The following is a 27,499-nucleotide window of genomic DNA, read 5'->3' as shown; positions in this document are numbered from 1 at the left end:
CTCTCTTTTCCTCTTTTATCGCCTCTCATTTCTTCTTCCAACTTCCTCTTCCATCTTCTCTCCCTTCTTCATCCACTCATTCTTTTCCTCCTTCATTTCCTCTCTCTTCTTTTTCCACCCTTTCTCTTCCCCATTCCTTCATTTCCTCTTTCTTCTTTCCCTTTCTCCTTCCAAGCATTTCCCCTTTTCCCCTCTCCTTCTTCCTTAATCATCAATTTTCCATTTCATTTTCATCGCCTTACGTCTTCCAGTTCTTCCTGCCATTTGACAAAGACCTAACACCCTGACAGGACTAGTAACCAAGGAGATTCATTATTACCTCATAATTATGTCTGATCTAGTTCCATGCAATCACTAATTACTCACAGGAAACTTGGGAGTGTCAAACCATCAGATCAATGTTTTCCCTAAATCCAGGACAGACAAGGAAAAGACAAAGGCAAGACAGAAGTGGGTTACGGAATAACGGACAGGCAGGGCACGTGTGTGTGTGTGTGTGTGTGTGTGTGTGTGTGTGTGTGTGAGAGAGAGAGAGAGAGAGAGAGAGAGACGCTGTAAATGGTGGGCCTCTGGGGTACGGGGCAATTAACTTGTCCTTTCGTCTAACGATGTGAAAAAAAAAAAAAATCGCATGGGCGATATATCCAGTTTAATTACTACAATTCGTTCATCTTAACTTTCCCCAGATATACGTCCCTTGTCAGCTTGTTTCACGTTGCTCATGGGCAAAAGATAAATTAATAAATAAAAGAGATCAATAATACCATTTCATCTTCGTAGTACACCCTTTCCACAGCACTTCTTTGTCACTAGCATCATTTCTTAATGATGTCTTGTTCCAGCTCCATGGCAAAATATGACGATGTTACTGCTCTGCATCCTTTCCATAGCACTTCTTCGTGACTAGAACCAAAATAGTGTTATCTCTTGTTACAGCTCTGTGGTAGACTGACTGACAACATCCCTCCCACTGCACTTATTCATGACTAGCATCGTATTCTAATTGCATAACTACAGCTCAGCATACAAGATGGAGGTACGAAAACTTTAAGCCAAGTTACAGAGAACAACCCTAGAGTCTTACTGTCACAAGTGGATATTTCTAGTTACAGCGAAACATTGAAGGCGAAGCGATGACAGTTTTAGGCCAGGTTAAAGCTAAAAGAATATAGGAAGAGCAAAATATCCTGGTTAATGACTAGGAGGTTAACCGCACATAAGCAACCCCCACTAAATTCTCCCTTGTGATGTGAAGGCCTTGATCCACTGACCTACTTCTTGCTCGATTCTCTCTCTCTCTCTCTCTCTCTCTCAGAAAGCATGATCTTTCCTGTCGAGTAACAGATGAGGACTTTTATGGGTTTCCCCCCTTCTCTCTCTCTCTCTCTCTCTATTATGGGCCACATCGCATCGTAATACATTCTTACGTAAAGTGGTCGATTGCGCAGGTCGGGATAAAAGTTCCTATACTCAGTTCACACTACCTTGGCCTAAAATTCCCATCTCACCATCTTCAAAGCTAGGTTTTAACAAGAGATTAACAGTACGACGTAATTCTAGTTATGAAAAGGATGTAAGGATGATACAGAAAGGAGGTAGGGCAGTAGTATTGTCTCATTTTATCCCTTAACTGTAACAAGAAATCAACACCAAAAATACGGTAAGGGCCATGAAAATGGGCGAAGGGGAAAACGAAGAACCGTAGTATTATCTTACTGTCAATAACCTACGGAGAGAGAGAGAGAGAGAGAGAGAATCCGTCAAGGTGTATATTTACCTTTTCAGCATTGCCAACCTACCTTTCGACTATGCAGATACAATGAACAGAAAATATGTAAAAAGAAAAAAAGAAGAAAAGAAATAAAGATGTACACAGATGTGCAGGGTTTAAGCATACACATTCTGGCACCAGGAATACTCGTATGATACAAACGGCATTCAATGTTTTGAACGGGTTAGCTTTCAGACCTCGGGAAGTTGCCCAGTGACAAGTCAAATCGTCTACCGTTAGGCACACTCAGAGCCTAATACTCGTAGATATTAAGGTGGTCCATCAGTGCTTCACCCATTGGTGCCTAAGGTCCACTGAAAGGGACGAAATTAGGCATTCCAAGAAGTTAATAAAGGAGGGAACGCCAGGGTACGGACCTATGAGATTCCTGACTATGAGCCGATTGGCAGAGGGTGGTATGCAAAATATCCGGAGGGTGGTATGCAAATATCCTTCCAGCTATATCCCACACAAAGGAACCGTGGCCATTAATCCCTTCAGAATTAAATAAAGGTGGTTTCTTAGCCTTTAAACACGGGAAGTTTCCCTGTGGCAAGTATAACAGTCTGGCGATAGTCAGAGTAAGAAAAGGCGTCCCATGAGATTAAAAGATTAAAAAGAGACTGCTTCTATACGCTAATGCTGTTTTCTTATATCCCCCATTATCTACTAATCACTAAATCAGCTGCTACAATCGTGTGGCAGGTCATAGCTCCCCTCTGGTTATAATACCTCGTAGTCACGGCTTTAATTACAGGGTAGTGGCAACTGAATTATTATAGCGGCTCCTCTGATCTCGCGTATTACAAACTTCTTATTGAGGTTACATGATGTCAGAAGTTTTAGGTCAAACATCTTATTTAAATATTAGGATTTTGGGTTTGTATTCTTGTACGCTTTAGAGTTCGCAACGCCTCTTCCTCAGTGATTTATTTGCATATTATACAAGTATCTTCATACCCTCTTCCACTTTAAGGTCAAACGCCATACAGAACGATCAAAACTTTGGGTCATAATTCCGTTGGATTTCGAGTTCGTAACGCGCCCAATCCCAGGACCCTACAAGCAGCAGAGCAGATTCTGGCTTAATGGCGCAGTCTATACAGTTCATCAAGCTAATAACAGCCCGCGGTTTTATTCCCAGAACTCTACTGATTCCCCAGACCCAATCGGTGTATTTATGGGCAGCGTCATCCTGGGTGGCGGTGGAGAGAGACGCATTCATGGTCTACCTATATAGGCTGCTTCCCCCAAAGAAAGGGAGGTAGCCGAGACAGAACGACTCACTCCCAATTTACTCATCCACACACACACACTCATTCGCATCTTCATGGTGGCAAAGATATAACCTGGCAGCTAAACTCCTTGGTAATACAAACGCCCCTTAACTCCTTTCTTGTCTCGCAATAGAGAGAGGATGAACTGCGCGAGAGGGGCAGCCTTAGCCTACAGTCGAATGGATCGCGTTTTAGATACGCATGGGACCGCAAATAATAATAATAATAATAATAATAATAATAATATAAAATAATAATAATAATACTAATAATAACAATTAACATTAATAATACATTAATACATTAAATGATCATTCTGTTATAAATCACGCCCCCCACCCTCCCCGTTTTCCAAGGTACTGGATCCAGCCTTGAAATGGACACAGGATAGACTAGTTCTTCGTTCTTACCTGAGATTCCTCACTCTTACCTGACATTCTACGGGCCACTTGATGTTCTGTTGAGCACACGCCTCCCTCACCACGCCGTAGAGGTCCCTGGTGGTATGAGAGGGCGAGGGTGAGGGGGCCGTCCCGGGGTACGTCTGAAGGCGGTAGCAGGAGTAGTTGTCGTGAGGCCCAGGCTTGTCTACCACGGCTGCATCCTCCTTACGTGGCTCCTGCAGACTGCCCATACTGCACACTGCAACGTGGAAAACAATACAGGTGTAAGGTATATCTCTATCGCTCTCTCTGTCTTTGTGTAACTGTCTGTCTATTACATACACTCGGACACACTCTTTGGCTCTTGACTGCTGCCCATACTGCACCCTGCAACGTGCGTGAACTCGCGTACACTTTACTCCCCCCCTCTCTCTCTCTCTCTCTCTCTCTCTCTCTCTCTCTCTCTCACACACACACACACACACACACACACACACACACAGCCTTCCTTCTGCGATTCCTGCAGGTCCCAATTTTACCTTAGTTTTCAGCAAGAAAGGAAAGAGAGAGAGAGAGAGAGAGAGAGAGAGAGATCTAAAACAGTACGCCCGGTTCTTCATTCATCTTGTCTCTCAAAGGAGTACAAAAGAAAGGAAATGCCCATGAACTCCAGTCTTTTAAATGCAATCTATCAAGGCATCTCAAAATGAGCGAATCTTGATTTTGGCTCTGTTTTTTATTTATTTTTTTTTTATTTATTTTTTTTTTTAAGGAAATAGCTATTTATTGCAGACTACAACTTTTACCTCCTCCATTTGTGTATAAAAAAGCAACAGCCTCATGGCTTTTCAAGACCGTTTGTTACAGAGTAGGATATGGCTATGACTTGAATTCTATGAATGTTCGAGGCGAAGAGCAACGAAGTTGAATGCAATGCAGCCGTTCAAATCATTGTATACGTACAGTATGTTTCACGCATCCACTTATTAAGAATTTGGTCTGTACAGTAGCTTTTGTGTAGTATCTAAATTTTAAACACCGCGAGAGCGGCAGGCTATATATAAATGTATGCTGATCATAAAAGAAGTTCATGGGACCTGCTCTAAAATGCACTTGCTTGAAAAAGTACCAAGTACCTTTGAGTGGGCTGGCGATGGTAATGTCCTTTTTGCCACAACACAACACAGCACAGCACAGCATCACACCACAACGCATCACATCACACACGCCCTTCTCCATACCACACCACACATCCCGTTCACCATACCAGACCACACATCCCGTTCACCATTCCATACCATACATCCCTTTCACCATACCATACCACACCAAACATCCCGTTCACCGTACATACCACACCATGCCACCTCTCCTCTACGTCACATTAAACACCACACCACATTCATCACATGCCTGTAACTCATTACAGCACTCTTCATACACCCTCCACCCCACCACACCACGCCACACTTCACAGGATTATACGTACCGGTACCCTGTCACATCACACCTCACCTCACCATACCAAACAACTCCACACCACACCTCACCTCACCACACCAAACAACTCCACACCACACCTAACCTCACAACACCACACAACTCCACACCACATCTCACTACACCACACAACTCCACACCTCGGCACACAATAACACCTCTTCTCTACACTACACTTTACAGGTACTCATGACACGAACACCACACTCCTAGCATGCCTGTACCACTCTTCATACATCCTCCACCCTACAACATCACACCACACCACACCACACTTAACAGGATCAAACATACCACACCTCACACCACCTCCCCATCTGCACACCACGCAACAAACGTACCCTATGACACCAAACCACACTACAGTAAACACATGCCAGTATCACACCACACTCTCCACACACCCTCAACCCTACCACACCACACTACACTTCACAGATCACACGTATCTAGTGACACCACACCACACCACGCACCTTCCCTCACCTTTCCTGCACACTAAATCACACCTACCACACCACATCTCCTCCTCCACGCCACGTCTCACCGCACCACAATACACCAAACCACATCACCACATCGCACACGCCACACACATCGTAACTTCCCAGGGGTCACGTGACCTCCACTAGGGCTTATCATTTTTAAACGTAGTCATGGCTGGGACTCCAGAAATTCTGCAATTATAAGATTACACTCGCTCAGCGTCAACTTTCCTGCAGTTGAACTATGTAGTTTTAAACACTTCTTTCTCGCAGAACTATCTTCATCGAGTTGACAATATTAGACGATTTTTTTTTTTTTTTTTTTTGGGGGGGGGGGGTTGCAGTTCGTCCCCTCGACGTAGCTCATCCAGCCTTTGTTTTTTCTCTCTCTCTCTTCAGCACAAAAAGGGGGAGGGGCAGGCACCACACCCTCTGCCGGTTAGAACAATATAAGAGAGAGAGAGAGAGAGAGAGAGAGAGAGGGGGGGGTAATCCCGTCACTGCTCCACCTAATCCCCCCCCTCAAAAAAAAAAAAAACGCTAGTTAGGTCCATGCAATGCTAATAAGCTACCGAATTACCCTTGAGTTGAAAATTTCTTACATATGGAAAAAAAAGACAGCTACGTTGAAAACTACAGCGCGTTTATTCTAACTGGACAGGGATGCCTCATGCCTTTCAGCTTAGTTGATGGCCAAGCGTAGTCAGACTGGAGGGTGGACCTTACTAATATCCAAAAAGATTTATTCCTGACTCTTAACTAAGCTCATCGGATTTCAGGTAACCATGACTTAGTATTCAAGCTGAAAAAGACGCCATGACTGGTCTGTTTTCATCTGATGGAACTGGGTCACTGCAGCTCAGTGTGAGTCGTGGTTGTGTGAAATTCGATGAACCTTAGTTACGAATGTAAGAACGACTCTTCTTTGTAACTGCTAAAAGCGACCCTCGAATCTTATCACACCAGGCCATCAGGCAAATTGAGAATGGGTTATGGGTCACTGTCAGGTGTACAAAAACCGACAAGAATGTTTACGCAAGATATTAGGAAGACGAAAGCACTAGAGCTGAGCGAAAAATAGCTTCTTCACAGCTGCAAACGACTAAAAAAAATACTCAGGTAAACGCAAGAGAAGATGAGGTATTGACTGAAAGGAGAAGCTTATCAGATTTAGGCAAGACAAGGAATGAGAAAATATCCCAGTCTAGAGCTACATAAATGAATGAAAAGGGGACTCTAGAAGGGTTTAAGCAAGATTAGACGATGAGAAATAACCCTTGCCTACAGCTGGAATAACATTACAAGAAAAAAAAAAAACACTAGTAAGGTTCATCCATGACGACATCAAGACAGAAGAACTACCCTTGAGTGAAAACTATCTTGCTTGCTTACACAACTGAAGAAAAGGAAGCTGCTCAGGATAATGCAAGCAAATAAGATAAAATTCTGAGTGACAAGAAGCTAGTCTAGGTCATGCAAGATAAAAAGACTGAAATTTACCCCGGAGTGGAAAGTATCTTGCCTGCAACTGCCAGACATGACTGAAAGCAACGTTGAAACCAGCGCCTTGCATGACGAAGCACCAGCCACACCTCCCACCATCACAACATCATCATCAATATCGAGTAACGTATCCTACGGGACACAGGATGCTTCGTAGCTCCTCTTCCGTAGCGAACTATTTTGCCTACTACATCTGAAGAAACTATGACTTATGCCATGAACTAAAACTATGAGGGACTTCCAATAATAACTTAGGGGCCTTGGTCTTTAATGTAGCTTAAGAGACAATGGACTTGAGGACACTAACACCACCAAAAGACACTGGGACTTAGGGAAAGGGGCACAGACTAGACATGAGCACTGCTTCCCGACAAAGAATTGTCGAACACTGGCTTAAGAGACGTACAGATATGCTGACTTAGAAACAATGGGACTCAGGGAAAGGAATGTGGAGCCTAGAAATGACCACTGCCTTCCGACAATGAACTAAGGAGACACTGACTTTAATAAAATGACAATGACAGACACTAAGAAAGACATCATGATTTAAGAACACTGTGACTTAGGGAATGGAGTGTGGACCCTATACAAGGCCACAGACTCCTGACATTGAATTTACGAGACACTTAAGACACACTGAGAGACACGTCGACTTAAAAACACCATGACTAAAAGAGGATGTGACTTAGGGAATGTTGTGTGTGGCCTAGACATGACCACTGTTTCCAGGACAGTGAATTAAAGACACCATTAGAGACACCGTGAAGAGAGACTGGGACTTAAGGAAATAAATACTGAGCCTATACCTGACCGCTGCTTAAAAGACACTGACTCAAGAGAAAACACTAACTTCAGCGACACTTGCAGAGATACCATGTGAACACTATGACTTAGGGAAAGGAGAGTGAAGGCTAGACATGACCACTGCCTTCCGACTCCTTCCTCCCCACTATTGACCATAACGCCAACTCCCTCACTCACAGACCCCACCCCCCACGCCCCTTTCCACCCTCCCAGGTCCCCAAAGTTGCCAGACTTTCTATCATTAACTCACGCAACTGTTTTCTTCTCTAACTAAAGTCGCTTTGGGGTAGGCTGGAGTAAAGTGCACTATATAGCATCAGGATTATTGTGCTAGTAGGTATGGGGTCCACTGCAGAATTCCTAACAACAGTTCATCAGAGTCATTCTGCTCACTGCACCTCAACATCCTCTTATATGTTTCTAAGATGAATTATGTCTGTGCTAAAATATAGACAGATAACATACAAGACAGTTTGTATGAGTAATGAGCATAATAAACTGCTAAAATGGTTCTCCGAAGATTATAATGCCATCTAGAAAAGATTATAAAGGATGTTATTAATCTAAAGGGATAAATGTTTTTTTTTTTTACCATTACTTTGAAAACTTTAAGTTGCCGCAAAGTGATTTCATCCATCTCAGGAAAGACCTCTCGTAGTGAAGAAATTAACAGAGAGAGAGAGAGAGAGAGAGAGAGAGAGAGAGAGAGAGAGAGAGAGAGAGAGAGATTATAGGATACTTGCATAAAGGCGACCGCAGATTTACGTGGCTGTAATGACTAGCGTGAACGCTAAGATACAAGAAGGCTTCGCATTTTAACGAATTTATTAAACTCTTCGCATTTATAATCCACATTACGGGAGCTATAAGCACACGCTTAGGTTTACTCTGAACGTTGTTTGTTTTTATTCAAGAAAGAAGAAACCAAAGGCCAGGAGCCCGCAAAACTGCTACCTCTAAGAAAAAACAAAAACAAGATAACACAGAGACAAATTCAAGATCCCTTTATTAACCCTCTCACGGTCGGGGCAACTCGAGAATTCTATTCAAGCTAACCCAAGACGATATCATTCAGCCGAGAGAGAGTCATAGGAGCCCTGGTGTGATAGGACCCTGAGTGTTAAATATGAACCAAACGTTTTGAAGTTCCTAGAGGTTTAGGCTATGAGGAAAATTATAAACTCGAGTTGTTATTTCCCTGAAGCATTTACGAGTCGTCTGAGGTGAGAGTAAGTGGATGGGGGAGAGGGAGGGGGAGAGGGAAGAGAATGAAGAAGAGACGTATGAGTAGGGGAGAGGTTTGGGGAAGGGAAGAAGGTAGGGGAGAAGGGGTAAGGGATGGATGATGTGGACGGGTACGGATGGGGGAGGGGGAGGGACACGGAGTAATGGAGAGGAGGAGGAAGGAGTAAGAGTTGGGGAGAGGTTCGGGGAGGGACATGGAGAGAGGCACGGAATGGGGGGAGGGAGGGGTAGAAATGGACAGAGTAAGAGTAGGGGGGGTGGGAAGAGGGGCACAGGAGAGGGGAGAGGGAGGGAGAGGGACATGGAGGAAGGAAAGGAAGGGAAAGGGACATGGGAGAGGGAAAGGAAGTGAGAGGGACATGGGGGAGGGAAAGTTTCCACGACCATAGATGATTCTCTCTGATATGGAACGTCAAGGAAAATGGTGACACCCACGACCATAGACGATTCCCTCTGATATGGAACGTCAAGGAAGAAGGTGACGCACATGTGCCAGGTATGAATCAGACGCAGTGGAACAGCAGACCGAACCTCTGTGCCTGACTGTCGCGAGGGTTGAATTATTTGCCTGAGATCCACAGACAAAGGGAGTCTTGAAGGAAAAAAAAACTTTGAGATGTTTCATTTTAGACGATTAATCTTGCCTTTAGAAACTGAACGATTTTTTTTATTTTTTACCTTATTGTGGCATCTTTATCGGTAAAACCATTTGTCATGTGTGAATATTCTTCTACCATGACTACGTACCCGCTGGGTCAGAAATGCTGAACCATTTTAGAGACAGACAGTCAGATAAAGACACAGAAAGACAGACATATAATAGTGTATAGATAGATAGATGGACAGACAAATAAATAGATAGATAGATAGATGGAGAGATAGATAAACAGATTCAGATACAGACAGATTGACAGACATATAAACAGACGGACGCAGTCTACAGGTGTGTGTGTGTGTGTGTGTGTGTGTGTGTGTGTGTGTGTGTGTGTGTGTGTGTGTGTGTGTGTGTGTGTGTGTGTGTGTGCGCCAGTGGACTTAACGCGAGTTGTGGTTGATAAATTGATCTGGCGAGCTGCATGACTACTTCGTGTTACTCGCACCACAACCAACCACACCCCCACACCCACCAATGGCCTGACGGGGATTTGATAAGGTAGGTTATTGCTTTCACCTGACGCAACTGGCCTACTCTCACATCTAAAGGAACTTACCCACTCCCACATCTAAAGGAACTGGGTTTCAGGACCTTTATAAGGCTTCACTAACGTCGCTACCCTATTGACGAGAAACTAGAGCCGTTCCCACAGATGCTCCCCTGCATATGAAAATCACATGGACAGAGAAAGATATCCAGTCACTCTCTGCTTAGGAATAAAATAATAATAATAATGAAAATGATAACAGCAACAACAAACAACAATAACAAACAGCAACAAAAACAATAATAATAATAATAATAATAATAATAATAATAATAAAAATAACAATAATAACCACAACAACGAAGACGGTAACCAAGATCAAGTAAATGAAAGGACGACGTACATTTATCATGTAAAGAAGAACATTAATTAATCAAGATGGCAGGTGACTAGTTGCGTGTATAGGAAGGGGGTGAATGAGTTAGGGGGAGGGTGTATTGTGATGAGGGAGAGGGAGACGGAGAGAGAAGGGAAGGGAAGAAGACGAGAGGAAGGGGAAAGGGGTAGATGGAGAGGGAGATAAGATGGAGGTGAGGGAGAGGAGGGGCAAGGGGAGGGGGAGAACGAGGGAGAAAAAAGAAAAAGGAGAGTGAGAGAGTGAGATAAGGGAGGAGAGCAACAGGGAAAGGGAGAGGAAAAGGGGGAGAGAGAGGGAGCTAGGGAGATGGAAAGGAGGGGAAGGAGAGGGACACACGCATAAAGGGAGTAACTGTAACCAGGTAAGAATCAATATTATAGGGGTTATGGGAGGTAGTGGCCGCACCTGCCAACAACAGGACAGAGCAAGAGGACTCAGAGGCCAGGTTCAATGAAATCAACAAGGAACTGAAGGCCTATGTGAAGAGGGTTGGTTGCAATCCCACAAGTGCCCATCCTCCCCATCTTCGGCTTCAACGGTGACAGCACGCTGGAGAAGTCAGACAACATGCCTTGGTGGTCCACAACGAAGATCGAGCACGAGAGTGACAACTAAGAGTTCAGTACTCTGCATGATGCCCTGGAGACCCAGTGACAGGCACCTTCGCCTTCCCCTCCAGGATGTGTACAAGACTGGTGTACTGGAACAGTGCCTGAGGGCAGAGTGGAGACTGGCATCCTCAAGCGTGTCATGGTTATCAACTTCTCCACCGGCCCCACCACCGAGGTCAAGTCTGTGGAGATGCGTCACGAGGCCCTCATCGTGGCTCTTCCTGGTGATAACTTTGGCTTTAATGTGAAGAACATATCTGTCAGGGACCTCAAATGTGGTTTCATTGCTTCAGACTTGAAGAATGGCCCCGCCAAGGAGACTGCTGACTTCACTGCACAAGTGACTGTGCTCAACCACCCCGGCCAGATCCAGGTTGGCTACTCGCCTGTACTGGACTGCCACACTTTTCATATTGCTTGCATGTTTCGTGAACTCGTCCAGATGATCGACAAGAATACCGACAAGGAAATTGAAGCAAACCACAAGAACGTCAAGTCTGGGGATTCCGGTACTGTACAGATGATCCCAAGTAACCCCATGTGTGTAGAAACCTTCCAGCTGTATGCTTCACTTGGAAGATTTGCCGTGTGAGACATGATGCAGACCGTGACTGTTGGTGTCATCAAGGAGGACACCAAGAAGGAAGGCGCTATATAAAAAAAAAAAAAAAAAAAAAAAAAAAAAAAAAAAGGGAATATGAGAGTGTATAAATCGCAACGAAAAAGGGTGTCACGAAGCCTCCAACGGCACTCTCGGGAACTCTACTCCTGCATCAAAAAGAGAAGCAGCAATTTCCATGTGTGGGTGTGTTGACCTTCCCGTGTGTGTTTGATCACTTGGGGTCCTGGGGTCGTGAGGTCAGTTAGCGGGAAGCATTCTGGGCAGTATAAGAGGATTCACAGAACCTTTTCCTTAGCGACTCCTATGCACATTACACCTCAGTGTTCACCTGAATACCGCCTATAGCACAAAAATGCATCAATAACATAGCTAGAAAGCACCCAAAGACAGCATAACTTCCGTCCAACTCCCTTGGCGGAGGTAACAAGAGGCTACTGAGATGTAACTGCAGAATACATGGCTACGGATGAGGTACCACCAGTTTGCATCAATAACATATATATGGTTAATGTTTTTTTTTTTTTTTTTTTTTTTTTTTTACGCCGTGTCCCTTTTTTTCGATAAGGGCTAAGGCGTTGCCCCTGGGTAGGGGATTTTATGACCGGATGCCCTTCCTGATGCCTACCAGTGACCCTTGGGTGGGCTCAAACCTCCGACCTTTCGGTCACAGCTCTAACCCACCGAACCACGGCTGCTATAACTCGTTAGGTGACAGAAGGGCACTACCTCTCCCAGCAGGGCAGCTACCCGGGAGGAGAGTGAAATCTCGACCCTTCGGTCTCAAGTCAGGCGCTCTACCACTGAGCCACCCTGCCCCCAGGGCAGGGTATGCGCAGAATAAATCGCTAGGAAAGAATCATCATCATCATCATCATCATCATCATCATCATCATCATCTGGACCTCCTTTCCCATCCCAGGGCAAGGTGAGGAGTAGCAACGTCCAGACAGCCAAAGTTTGCCCAGTTCAATGGGCCACGCTTCCATTCACTCACCATTCAAGCCCACGGAATCCTGGCTCCATCGGATAGGCCAAAAAGAAATTCACCACGTTCCGTAGCTTCACATATACCTATCTGATAGAGTCAATCCGAACGCTGTCACGTTAAAAAGGGATACCAAATCCCTGGTTATGCGTTTCTCCGCACAAAATTCTTCCAGCCAGCTCGGTCTCTTGTCTCTTGCCTCACCAACTTCCAAACCTCTCTTCCTCACACACTCATCCATCATATCTCTCCACCTTCTTCTCGGCCTACCTCGCCTCCTCCCTCCTTCAAATTCGTTCAGATATACTTTTTTCACCACTCTAATGCCATCCATTCTCTCCACACGACCAAACTATCTCAGTACACTTTCTTCAATTCTGGTCTCCACAGACTTCCACACTCCGCATCTTTCACGAATTACATTATTCCGGATCCTATCCACTCTCTGTACTTCACATACATTCCTCAGCAAACACGTTACGAAATCTCCAACATCACTTACACTACGACCTGCAGTCCAATGTCCTAACATGATCATATTTATTTTTCTCTCCTTCTTCTTGTCTTTTTTCACCGAATCCATCATACATCTGAAGGAATTATTTCCCTCTGATGGAGGCCGAAGTTCATATCATCAGACTTCTACCTGCAGCACGTATTCAGTATCGTAATGGTCTTCTTCCTCTTTATGTCTCCCACTGACTATGACCTCCCGTTTTGCAAAAAACTGTGTCCAAGTATCCCGAAATAAACAGATCCCCAATTTATATTTCCTTTGTTCTGTTTTCTATGGCAAGAAGAAATTTTGCAGATTCCCAACCTTCGGCTCTATCTTCTCCCATAAAAACTCTTAGCGTAATATCTTTTCCCGCGTGGAATCTAACTCAGGTATATAGATTTAGGTTCCAGCAATTTCCATAACAAACGAAACAGTGACAACGTCAAAAGAGAGGACGACAGGAGGCCACACACACACACACACACACACACACACACACACACACACACACACACACACACACACACACTTCATACAACTCGCTCTCAAAACAGTAACAGTCCTTCAACATAACCTCAACGAAAGATCAACGGGAGCGCCAGGCAGTAGTCTACCGGGTTCACATCAAGGTATGCCTGAAGCCACAATAAGAGTAACAAGAATACAGTGAGGTTGTGGCCATGTTAATTAACAATCTCAGCATGGCCCCTTACCGACCTTATTGACCGTATGAAGAGGCAAAAGGTTCATCGTCCTCCAGAATTACCCCGCCTCGCCTGACCTGCCCCGCCTCCGTCACACACACACACACACACACACACACACACACACACACACACACACACACACACACACACAGGAACATGGCCACAACTTCACAACGCCCAGGTTTTAATATATGTTACGGGGAATTTGTGTAACCAGTGATTTCATGAAATCCCTAGGGAATTCGTGAAACGAGTGCAAATAAGGACGAGTTAATTAAAGTTAGGTTAATTTAGGCTGCGGTTAGGTTAGGCTGGGATAATCTAGGTTAGGTTAAGGTCAGGTTAGGCTAGGTTAGTTAAGTAAGGTTAGGTTAGGTTAGGTTAGGTTAGGTTAATTTAGATAAATGCTAAGTTCGTTCATACAAATTAACCTAACCTACCATAACTAAGCTAGCTTAACCAAACCTAAACTTAACCTAGATTATCAGAGACTAACCTAACCGCAGCCTAAATGACCCTAACCTTAATTAACCCATCCTAATTTGCACTCATTTCACGAATTCAACAGGATATCATGAAATCACTGGTTACACAAATTCCCTGTAACCAGGGGTGGATCCAGGAATTTTTGGTGGGGGGATCTGATTCGCTGATTCAACCAAAGACTTGACGCGACATACTGATATTTCAATGTTGAAATTGCCTCTTTATTCAATGATGCATGGCCGGTGGGGGGGATGCATCCCCCCCATCCCCCCCTGGATCCATCCCTTCCTGTAACATATACACGCCCACGCCTCTCTGTTCACTCTGCCAGTCAGTAAGTCTGTTTATCCAGTGGCTCAGTAGCATCCTTCTTTTTTACACACCCACACCAGTCCTTCACCTCTCTCTCTCTCTCTCTCTCTCTCTCTCTCTCCATATCCTCGAAACATAAAACCTTTGTGGAAAACACTTTGTGTTCCAAAAGATTAAAACCTACAAACTCCCTTTTAAGACTATATGTTAGAAAAATCCATCATCATCATCATCATCATCATCACCATCCGGACCTCCTTTCCCACCTAAGGGCACGGTGAGGAGTAGCAATGTCCAGACAGCCCAAACATGCCCAATCCAAATAGGCCACACTTCCATTCACTCATCATTCAAGCCTCAGGACTCCTGGCTCTACCGGATACGCCAAAAACATTCACCATATTCTGCAGCTTCACATAAACGTATCTAAGTCAATCCGGACGCTGCCATGCTCACAAGGGGTGCCAAAATCCCTGATCATGCACTTCTCCTCACACCATTCAATACCTCGAAATTCCGAGCACCACGATCTGGTCAAATGACCAGCCACAATTTTTCTATTATATGCTCTAACACCCCCACTGTCGGGATAGCTGTACAAATAACGCCGGATAATTTTATTAATCTAAGAGTCAGAAAAAAATCCTGAGTGTGTTAATACTGTTGTGAGTACGAAAAAATAAAAGTCTGACAATCAAATTCAGGGTACTGAAAGGTGTGAGGTGGAGGGAGGGCTGCCTATGTCAAAGGACAGGGCGACATGGAGACGATTTGTCTGTGACCCCCTTTTTTTCGTGATTAAGGCATCTGGAGAAAGACGGATAGATAGACAGAATGGAAGTAAGAACAAAATGAAAAAATACGTCACCGAACTGCAGGGTTCAAACTGCGACGCCGCCAACCTACCCTCCCTTCCTGCGCCTGCCCGCTCATGGCTCTCAGCGCTGTCGTGCACTCTAATGGAATGTCGAATTCGTAGAAGGGTGCGGAAGGCCAAGAAAGCGTATTTATAAACGGTTCTAACAATTTACTGGTTAAACAAACCTTCATAATCGTCATACAACATATCGTTTTATTTTTTTAATAATCTTAAATTAATTGCGAGAGGTTGTTTTTACGAAGTATTCTATTCAGTTTACACGATAAATGTCTTCAAAACATTTAATTACGGATCGTTTTCTTCTAAGTATTTTGTTGGCTTTGCACACACTTTTTATTGTAAAAGATCATATTTAATATTGGAGTCTAACAATTTACAATTTACAGGTTAAAAAAGTCTTCATCATAGTTAATCACAGATCATTTTTGTTTTTCGAACTGTCACTTTATTTTGACTGTAAGGGGTTGTTCTTATGAAGACTTCTAATAACTTTATGCAATAAACGAGTGTTCATGACAGTTAATCATAGATCGTAAATTTTGTTTTTTTTCACTGTCACTTTAATTTGATCATTTTCGTTTTTCCTATTTTGTCACTTCAGTCTACTATTAATTAATTATGAGGAGTATTTATAAAGGATCCCAACCATCTGCAAAATAAATCAGTCACTATAACAGTTTATCACAGACCGTACTGCTTCTTCGTGTTTTGTCATTTTATTTTCACTGTAAATTTAAAACGAAATTAACAGCACATGACAGAACACTGATGTGTAATGAGCAAAATACATTTCAAAGGAAGACGTGCTACGGTGCATCCTACGCCACTTACGTGGCTTAGTGCTATCTATCTATCTATAGCCCGACGCCCTAATCCCGCAAAGGGTGACCGCAGACAAAACGCCTCCAAGACGCTCTGTCACCCACCATTTGATTGCCCTCACCCCAACTCACTCCCCCCTCTCTCATATACCCCTCAACTCATAGTGCTGCATTGCTTAAACCTCAAATTGCAAAGTAGAATGCAACGCCGTAGTATTTTATCGTAATTTTCGGGGCACCTGTGGTTATTAGTTAAGGTCAGCCTGCATCCCACATCACTAGATGTTGACAGCAACCATATAAGAGAGCTAAACATGACCCATCTTCCTTAATTGCTTCAAGAATTTCCGTAAATAATGGGGATCTTGCATTCCTCTCCACGGTTTAGTGTTTAAGCCTACGACCATGAAGTTTTGGAGAGCTCCATGCGGAGTGGCGGGGTGTTGGCTTTCTCGTGACTCGCTCGCATAACCCTCAGGAAAATTTCTTTTATGAGAACGAGAATCATACTGCAAACCCCTGTGGAGTGTCATTACATCTGACCTCATATTGGACCTCATACTGGATGGCAATTCTTACACTGGCCTTCACCTGCTCAGCCATTCCACACTACACTACACCTGCCACACCACGCCATAAGTAGCAAACCACACCTGTCACCACATCACACATGTCACACCAAACACCACACCATACCTACCACAGAAAATCATACCTGTGACTCCACATCACATCACACCACACCTGCTACATCACACCACACCTGTCACACCATACCACACCATACACCACACCACACCACACCGGTCACACCACACATACTACAAAAAACCAAAATGTTACACCACACCTGTCACACCACACATCATGGCATACCACGCCATAACTATTACAGCAAACCACACCTGTCACACCAATCATACCACACTTCATGACAAAACACCTGCCACACAACACCACACGACGCCACACATGCTGACCGGGTAGACGTATTGAAACATAGGAATGCTTTGGTTTAATGCTGAATTGCCTGCACGAGGATCAAACAGTCTCCTACGACCTTCCACATGATGTCCAGATTTCACTGTAGCCTACTATAACACTCAAGGTGGAAAAAAATACCCTGTTTGATAGCCAGGAGTAAAAACAGTTGTGATAGCACTGATATACTAACAATTTATATGATTTTAGCAGTAGCTCAGAGTAAATGCGGTGCTAGATGGCATGAGGAACATAAAATGACCGTGAGGGTAGAAGATAAATGATATAGGCTTGCGTGTTGATGTGATCAGGCCTGGCTTGTGACCTGTCTACTTTGTCTCCTTATGGTTGCACTCAGCGCTCTCTCTCGCTCTGTTTAATCCATCATTGTGCTTTTTCTTTGACCTGTCCACCTCACTCATTTAGTGTGAGTGATGGTGATGATGATGATAGCGTTAGTCAGACTGGTAATGATAACCATGATGATAATGAATATGATTATGATTGTGATGAATATGATATTTTAATATGATGATGATGATGATTAGGGTTAGGCAAATGATGAGGTAATTACTACCTGTCGCTAATTTAAAATGTAACCAAAAGACTGTTTCTGGTATATGCAGTTGCTAAGGAAGTGTGAGAAGTTACAAAAATTAATGATGCAGATAGACGTAGCAGTATGAGATGTGGGAGTGTGAAGTGTGGGAGTGGGAGGTGTGGGAGTGGGAAGTGTGGCAGTGTGAAGTGTGGGAGTCTGAAGTGTAGGAATGTAAGGTGTGACTGTGAGGAGTGGCAGTGTGAGGTGTGGCACTGTCGTCTACTACATGATGACTTTTCTAGCGTCCTGTAAGGAGAGAGAGAGAGAGAGAGAGAGAGAGAGAGAGAGAGAGAGAGAGAGAGAGAGAGAGAGAGAGAGAGAGATTAAAAAAACAACTGATATGGCACCAGAACTATAATACTGGATGCTTCTTAACACTTTTTTTTTTTTTTTTGCGAGGTGAGCATAACTAATGCATCAATGGAAGTCATTAACTGAACCTGGCAAGAGTTCATACTGGTTTATTAAATTTAAAAACCAAAAACAACACAAGCAAAGAAAACAATACATCCATCATCATCATCATCATCTCGACCTCTTTTCCGACGCAAGTAAAGAGTGAATGAAGTCCAAAGAGCCAAAGATGAAACTTGGCAAACGGAGAACTAACAACAACACACCGAATTAAATGGAATATGTTCTCATTCAACCCGCCTTTCAAGTTCCCCTTATACTCGGTGCATTACAAATGAGGCTAGCGGCATTATTGGCGTACTCTTTTTACTCTAACTTGGCCTAAAGTTGCCATCTCTTTATTGAATGGTGAGTTGTATCAACTGATCAAGACTAGAGTATAATATCAGTCACGAAGAAGTGCTGCGGAAATGATAAATAGCAGTAGTTTTGTTTTGTGCGTTTTTTCCCCTGCCATTACACTACATGAAGTAAACTATAAAGTGACGAAAATCTGGGACAAGCTCCGGCGAAAGAACTAAAGCAGTATTTCCTAACAACGTGACAACCTTACGGAAAATATTCCTATCCACATAACCCTATCCATTCCTGTCTACGTAACCAATTTTCTCTGCTAGCCTAATAAATATTCTAATGCATCTGCACACAAGTTATTATAACTCGGTACTGGCAAATATAGCTGAAACACGCTCTGTGATGAAAGAAATAAAATAAGGGGGGATATTAAAAATGGAAAATCAATGTACACAATCATATAATACATCAGTAGCTACCGGGTAAGCAAACTGTATTAGTACATTTTTGGTGGATGGTACACCTCCCTCACCAATGAGCAAAAATCAAGCATAAAAAGGCATGTGGGACTCTATCGAGTGAGTGGATATAATCCTCTCCCGATACCACTGAGCAAAAATTATGAAACAAAAAGCAGGCACATGGGACCAACCTTTACCTCCCCTCTGGCCAGGTTTCGAATCCTGCGGATGAGAAACGTAGCGTCTTAATTAAACTGCAGACTATTGTATCGGATTAGTGATCAAAACTTGTACTATAATCAATCTGGTTTCACCTGACGGAGCTGGGTCACTCCCACAATTTGAATACTGAATAGTGGTTGCATGAAATTCAATAAGCCTTATGTATCAGGCAGAAATGTCCCTCTACTGTATTGGGGTCTATAAAAGCCCGCGTTGCTCAAGTGCAAAGCTTAAGATCGTCTCTTGCGCTCAGTAACGTGCGCGCGATTGAAGCGCGAGGGCCGAGATCGTACCTACGTCAGACCGATAATTTCTTTGTTACGTTTCATTTCGTTCATTACATTGGTAGCGGTGTGGGATGTGAGGCCAGGCTTGGAGGGCAAATGATGTTGATTAACTAACAGCTTGCTAGTCCTTACATCCCGGGAATGAGCTGGTCGGTGTGGTCCGCAGCGTCCCCAGTAGTGGCCTCCTATTCTACGCTACTGTATGTTCGAAACTCACCGAATTAATCACAAAGGGGAGATACAGTGATGTAATGGGGTCTATAAAAGCCCGCGTTGCTTCAGACTAAACTGAGCGATTCTCTCTTTGGCTCAGTGGTAAGGGGTGCGCGAATAAAGAACAGCGAGGACCAGAGATCGAGTCTCGACCAGGACAATGTGATGAATTTGTTAGGTTTCACATCGGTCCATGCACTACACACTTTACCATGAACTAAAAATGCCATCTTTCCATCTTGAATGCTGAACTGTAACAGCAGATTAACATGAGAATATGGTTTAGTCACGAAGTGCTATGAAAAGAACTTACGAGCTGGGGATTATTATTTTTTTTTTTTCTGCCATTGGGCTAAGTGAACTCATCTAGTTTACCCACTCATTAACTCTCCTATTAGCCTACTCGCATACACTCCTATAGTTAACCTACTCACATAAACTCTTCTCGTTAGTTAACATGGCCAAACCATCTCCGAGTATTTCTCTCGATGCTTTCCAGTACATCCATATCAATACTACAACGTACCGTCTCATATATTAAAAATAATGTATCAGGCAAGGGGAGGAAGGATACGGTACCGTCCTAAAGAATAATGTTTACAGGTATAAGGAGTTGGAGACGATACCGCCTCATAGACTATGAGGCGGACACGGTACCGTCCCATACAATAAAATGTTTACAAGTACCGTATAAGGAGTTGGACACGGTACCGCCCCATAGATTAAAAATGATATGTACGAGCATAAGGGAATGGATACAGTACCATCCCAGACAATGAAGGTATAAGAAGCAAGGATATGGTACTGTCCCATACAATAAAAGTAATGTGTACGAACAAAGAGTTGGATACGGAACCACCCCATACAATAAAAATAATCTGTAAAGCACGGGGAGCTGGATACGGTACCGTCCCACACAATAATGAACATGGGTACTAGACAGCAGCATGGACTTCTATGAAAGGCCTGCATTGTCCTTGTATCATGACCGGGGATTATTCCAGATTATTAGTCGGGATGAACACGATTTTTTTTTTCTTTACCCCCCCCCTCTCTCTAACCATGTCTTTTTATGTCACACTTGTTAGAGCTATACAGAGAGTTGTATGTGCATCCCCTTCGATTTTCACAGAGGAGAGGTCGACAGATACAAAGACAGACAGACAGACAAACCTTCTCATGAATACGTATGTCTAGTGACGATGGAGGATATCTGTTGTATAGTAAGTCTGACAAAGATCCATAACCCCTTTTAAGCTTTTATGATCGCCAAGTGTATTCAGACTGGAGGATAAATTTGACCAGCAACCAAGGGGCATTATTCCCACCTCATAACTAAGGCTCTCAAAACTTGGTATTCAAGTTGTGAGAGTGGCTCAGTTCCGCCAGATGAAAACAAAACGGCTCAAATGGGTAAACAAGGACTATAACCTTTCTAGTTGGCCAGTCTCACCAAAACTCGATAAAGCCGACCGGTGAGATAAGGACTGAACTAAATAAATTAAATTAAAGAACTGAAGGGGTTAAATTTGAAGACTACGTGAATTAATAAAAAAACAGAACAATGGGGCACAACAGAACAATGCGAGAACGAATCAATGTCGCTTCCCTAGTCAGAGTTGCATGGTTTTTGCATTCCTCATCACATACTTGTGGAGCTTAGGAACACTGGCATTCCAACCGTTCAGGCTCACCTATGCGCAGGACCAGATGACTAAAATGGTTCTAAATATACGCCACCTTATCCTAGAGACAGGGGAGACGCGTGCCTTGCATGAGACGACCGGAGGGAGCCGTCAAAGGTGAAGTGCGTGTCGTGTGGTCGAAGCCGCGAGGAAGCACATGACGCTGTCTCTCCCACCAGTCGCTACAACACTGGCACTCTGACTCACTCATAGGGTTGCCATATCCAGATAAAAAAAAGTTATTCTTACTTTCAAAATCGCTTCAGTGCAGCGAAGTTCACAAAACTCCAAATAATAACAAGATATGGGGCTAGTCTCTGGAATATGGCTAAAACTTTGTAGAAACCACCAGAATGCCATTGGATCTTTTTGCATCCAAATTTAAAGATATCGCTAAGCTTGTCCAAAGATCGTTGTCGCCAGACATTAAATTACAAGAAAATGGGAAAAAGTTGGTAGAGCACCGTTACAGTTGCACCAGATCTCTAAGATTGTTAGGTCTCTTGCAGTTATACGCTAAAAGTTGCCTCTGAATGAAGTAAATATCTACAGATGCAGCGGAAAAAGATGCTAAAGTGGCAACGCTGCTCACCGCATGCGACCCCACATCGAAATCAATAGCGAGTTATTCAGAGGGAGGTATTTATCAAGACTCTTAAACAACCTACAGGAAGTCTCTGCATTTAGCCTATCTCCTGAAATCGATTTCCTTACCAACTAATTCTCCGTCCCTTCCTTTTTTTCCCAGTTATTTGTACCGCCTCACGGTAGCTGGGGTTCTTTTCATGTCATAGACTGCAATTTACATGATTTAATATATATATATATATATATATATATATATATATATATATATATATATATATATATATATAATAAAATGCCCGCCGTGCCCACCGCCGGACCTCCCACCTCACCACCCCACCACCACCCCAGGAGGACACACCGGTGAGTTTAGTGACCTCAGTCAAGAGGGTCATCAGGACATTACGGTCCTAGGTCCTTATTCCCCGCAATTGCCCCAACCCCAGGTGATCAGGGGAAGTAAACTACATTGCGGGCGGAGCAGTGATCGACAGAAGAGGGGTGGGACTGGAGCAGAATCAGTCCCAGGTAGCACCGTATTGACGGCTTTGTTACACCCTCTAGGGCAGGAGGCCCAAGGGCAAGAGGCCCAAGGCTAAGGCCTGATACAGAGTGTGAAGGGGAAAGCGACCCCAGGCTCCGGCCTTAACACACCAGAAGGAGAGAGTTGCCCCAGCGCATCTCTCTCTTGCTGTTCTCCCCTTCAGGAGCAACATCCCGTCGTCAGCCCTAAGCCGTGGCGTGAGGGCGACCCCGTTCACCCGGCAGATGTTCCTGCTAGGGTAGATCAGCTACCGGCTGCGGCCAGAGTACGGATCAGGGTAAAGAGCCCCTGCTACCGTACGTGTAGCACTTCCCAATTACGGAAGCAACACCCAGTCGTCGGCCCTAAGCCGTGGCGTGAGGGCGACCCCGTTCGCCCGGCAGTTGTTCTCCGTACGGGTAGACACTCGGCTCCAGCCGGGGCACGTACCAGGGTAGAGAAGCCCCTGAAGGTAGACTCAATCCGTATTGGAGGGAGTGTGGCTTCTGTGCCCCTCACTCCGACTTGCCTCGTACTACGGGAACTACACCCCGCCGGCAGCCCTCAGCCGCGGCGCAAGGACGGCCCCGTACGTCCGACAGGTGTCCCCCGTATGCCGGGCAAGTACACGGCTACAGCCAGAGTGTGTGACAGGGGAAGGCGACCCCAGGCTCTGGCCTCCAGACACACTCGAGAGGACACGGGCAATGTGAGTCCTCCTCTCGCCTCTTTCCCTCCGGGGAGCCCTTCGTCACCACCCGGGAATATAGCCCCGGAGGAGACGCTAGAGTGATGGCAAGGCCCGATATCGGGCTTACCACCTACACCCGGGAGTTCCTTGTTCCTGTCGGAGCCCCCGATATCGGGCTTACCACCTACACCCGGGAGTTCCTTGTTCCTGTCGGAGCCCCGTAGGAGACGCTGCCGCAGCCCAGTCCTGACAGCGCCTCTCCCCCTTGGTGCCTGCAGCCCCAGGACGCCCTGGCCAGACTCTCCAACCCTCGACGAAGGCGACTCGGGCTCCCTCACTCCCCGGAGTCGGAAAAGGCAGGCCCGACTACTCCGGCTGTTTGGCCCCAGTCCCGAGGGCCACCTATCAGGTCGAGGCTCCCAGACGAGGGCCTCCCTGCACCCCACCAGCGCGTCCCCAGTACGAGGGCCGCCTCCCAGGTCGAGGCCCCCAGACGGGAGAGCCTCCCTGCACCATACCTCCAAGTGAAAGATAGAGTGACTATTAGCCAGGAAACAGGGAAAATAGTGACAGTGACTCCGTAAGAAACCGTAGTCAATAGTGGCCCATCAGAACTCAGTGTTAACAGGGCAGAAAGTGAACTTTGTGAATTATCCTAGTCCCTCCCCATATAAGAGAGTCAGAGAGTTTTCTGTGAACATCTGAGGTAAGGGCGCGGGCTAGTCAAAAGCTAAGTGTACGTGTCTCCGTGACAAGGTGACAGAGTCGAGTGTCGCTGTCCGCACCCTACCTCTTTTATAGTAATATTCCCAAACTAGACTCCCAACCTTGTTTATTCCTCATGTGAACCATCCTATTTATATCCTGCCTCCAAGTGATGTGTAAACCATATTATAGATAATTCACGATCTCCCTGTGTGAACATTGTAGTGTATATGACTGCTCTGTAGAGCCAAGTGTTAACTCTGTATCTCTGTGTCCCTGTATCTTAAATATCATTCTATGTGTATTGTTACGAGTAGGATTAAGGTAATAGATGTGTTAAGGTATACTGCCTGGTTTTTATGTCCTGTTCCTTTGTTAGTGCTTTGCTTCCAGTCTAGAACGAGGACCCCGCTTCAGTAGCTAGTGTTTTTACGACGAGAAGTCGCCTTAAAAATACAGCATTACACTGGTGGCAAGCGGTGGTTCTGGATCCGAGTAAAAGCACAGAGGAACGAAAAAAGGAAACTTGCACAATGGCAGCCAAACCGCACATCCAATTACCCAGATTCAACCCGGACCAATGTGACATAGAAGTGTATTTAGTGTGCTTGCTTGACACAGCACAACCAAGCATGCTAGGGGCGGCTTGGCAACGCAGAAGTAGTTCCAGACCACACACTCCCCTGAGTCTGGCAGGATTCCTCTACACGACGCTGAAGCTGAAGCAAGTCCCCTCCCACACACACACATCCCATCTCACGCACAGAGAGTGCCTTCCTACCTCTGGAAAAGGAATCCCGGGCTTAGTAATATAAAACTGTTGTCCCAACTATCTTGGGTCCCTTCACTGCCAGACCCACTCTGGGTACAGATCACACTACTCTCTTCCCAGGCGGAGAGGGGGAGAAAGAGCCAGACATCAGGTCTCCCCCTTTCCGGACCCTGAGTCACAGTGTATCTCCCCCTTGGTCCTACCCCAAATAATTCACTACACCACAACACCCCTGACAGACATAGAGACAAAACCCGGCCCTATCCTCTTCCAGAGAGGTCCTTGTGATGAGTGTCCGTGTTATATGCGGGACGTACGTCACCTCCACATCTTTCCTCCCAATTCCCCTTCGCCCCGGTTGATCACTTCTTGTTAACAAATCTCACGATATTGGAGGTAAACTTGTATATGGTGGCTGCTAGAGTTTGAGCAGCCTGGAAGGCTGCTCTTAGGAGACCAAGGCTGATGCAAGCATGCATGTTGGAGCCTTTATAAATGAACACTACAACAAACAAATGAATATTCCTTCAATCCTATTCCTTCTTTGTTTCTCTGCTTTCCCCTGAATCCTCTTCCACTTAATAAGTGGCTGTGCGTATGTAGCAAGTGGGTTTAGGAATAAAAAACATTTAGAATAACCATGGCCAGATCCCTGATATTAGGGTGAAAGTAACCATCACCCCTATACAGTACAGTACTTAAGCCAAACAAACCACCCATTAGTCTAGCTGTGTTCAAGTGGGACAGGCATTTTGTGTGTGTACAAGCACTCTGTGTGCGTGTGTGTGTGTGTGTGTGTGTGTGTTCATATCTGCTCCCCCCAGATTTTAATATGCCATACATCACAAGATGCAGAATGAAGAGCTGACAACAATGGTGTAAATTACAAATACACGTAGTCAGCTGCAAATGAGCCACGTGCACTTTTGTGTCTGATTCTCCGCAAGACTTTGGGAACCCTCTACAGGTCATACTGCTATGTGGAATTAGTTGAAATTTCACATGGGCACGTCTGATATGTCAGAGCAGGTCAACTGAAAGGTTGGTGTCAGTGTGACTCGGGGACCATGTGGTAGATAATATTGTTTAACCCATCCCTATATTTAAAGTTTGTATTCAAGCAGGTTATGCACATTAATTGAAATTTTTGTCCATCCTGCCTCACCTTCATGATATCATCATGCAAACATACATTACTATTTAAGGGTTAAAATTAAGACCAATCCTGACTGTTCTTGGCAGAAGCAAGCACTTAGTGGCCAACCCAATTGTGCTGCTAAGAGCTGGCCTCCCTTAAATGATCCATCCATTCATCCATCATCCAATCCTACATTGCTCCATGAGGAATAGAGGAGCCCGGGGCTAGGCAGTTGGTCCCGACATTTATGAGAGTGACCAATCTCACTCGTCCCTGAGTGGCATTACATGAGCAATATCCCCCAACCACCCCCTGGATAGAAACCTTCACCGGCTCAATTCGATTGAAGCGCAATAATTTACCTGGGAAAATTATTTGATTTTGATAAGGGAAGCATCCTGGTCACAAAGGGTTAAACAAATGTAAAAAATCTAATTCAAATTTATCTTCACAAACTTTGCATTATATATAAAACCATTCTACACTTCAGTAAATATGTACAGGTCTTTAGATTATCAAAAATTATGATACATAATTAATGTCACTTAAATTCCAACATGGTAAGACAAACCTTAATGTACAATTGTGAGCTACGGCACTGTATTTGAATTGTTATTCACTTTGTTCTAATTTCATGAGTTGGCATCAATAAAACAGGACACTGAGGTGTGTACAACTGTGAGCTACAGCACTGTATTTGAAATGTTATGCACTTTGTTCTCATACCAAAAGAGTTTCAGTCAATAAAAGAAGAGGACCCTGAGGTGCAATATGCAAGAAAAATTGCTACAGAAGAACTGTAAGGGAATCTCCACTGTTACTCAAAATACAACACAATCTCTGCTCAAACTCTCTATGTCCTCCACTGGAGGGAAATCAATGCCAAGGTTTCACATCACATGAAGAGTTAGTGTCCAGCATTCAATGCATGACTGTCATGTTGCTGTTGTTGTTGTGCCCTAGGTTCCTCCGAATATAAACCCAGTACACTACAGGTTGGAAGTTTCCATTTTTCTGCAATCCACCACTCTCCTTTTGGAGGACAGGAAGCGAGCTGAAGGACATTTCTATACTTTGACAAAGGAGCCACTTGGTTATGTCAGTGTCACAAAAAAAAGAATCGTCATCACCATTATCATCATCTAATCCTGTGTTGCCCCACAAGGAGTGCAGGAGCCCGTGGCTAGGCAAGTTGGTCCTGACATTTAAGATGGGAGTGAACAGCCTCATTCATCCCTCATTGGCATTATGTGAGCAATAAACCCCAACCACCCCTTGGATATACACCTGTACAGGCTCAATCCAACTGGAGAGCCTTAATTACCCACTAAATCCAGGAAAAAAAAAAAAAAGTATCTGCCCCTGTACAATACAGCTACGGCTAAAACTATAACTGACAAACATGTAATACCTACTCTCGAGTGCAGAGGTCATACGCTAAGCTTCTGCAGTCTAGTATGTAACCTTTTCATTTCA

The 27,499-nt window shown here is 44.5% G+C and overlaps 1 protein-coding gene and 1 pseudogene across 1 annotated transcript in view; one reads left to right on the top strand and one right to left on the bottom strand.

Annotated features, from left to right (window-relative positions):
* Nucleotides 1–6,989, bottom strand: part of LOC145407986 (uncharacterized) — a 40,130-nt gene extending 33,141 nt beyond the window's left edge. Inside the window, exons 1-2 of the mRNA XM_080278790.1 lie at nucleotides 6,917–6,989; nucleotides 3,479–3,690 (exon numbers count right to left, since the gene is read on the bottom strand). Of these exons, the coding sequence (XP_080134916.1) occupies nucleotides 3,479–3,690; nucleotides 6,917–6,989 (285 nt within the window). The remainder of the gene's footprint in view (nucleotides 1–3,478; nucleotides 3,691–6,916) is intronic.
* Nucleotides 6,990–9,455: 2,466 nt separating this feature from the next.
* Nucleotides 9,456–11,797, top strand: LOC145408008 (elongation factor 1-alpha-like; annotated as a pseudogene).
* Nucleotides 11,798–27,499: the final 15,702 nt, after the last annotated feature.

This window comes from Coenobita brevimanus, chromosome 75, assembly GCF_032717465.1.
Source record: "Coenobita brevimanus isolate Jiangsu-jjx chromosome 75, ASM3271746v2, whole genome shotgun sequence".
Taxonomy (NCBI): Eukaryota; Metazoa; Arthropoda; class Malacostraca; order Decapoda; family Coenobitidae; genus Coenobita; species Coenobita brevimanus.
The sequence above is the reverse complement of the archived record's forward strand: the minus strand, read 5'-3'. Positions and strand labels throughout refer to the sequence as shown.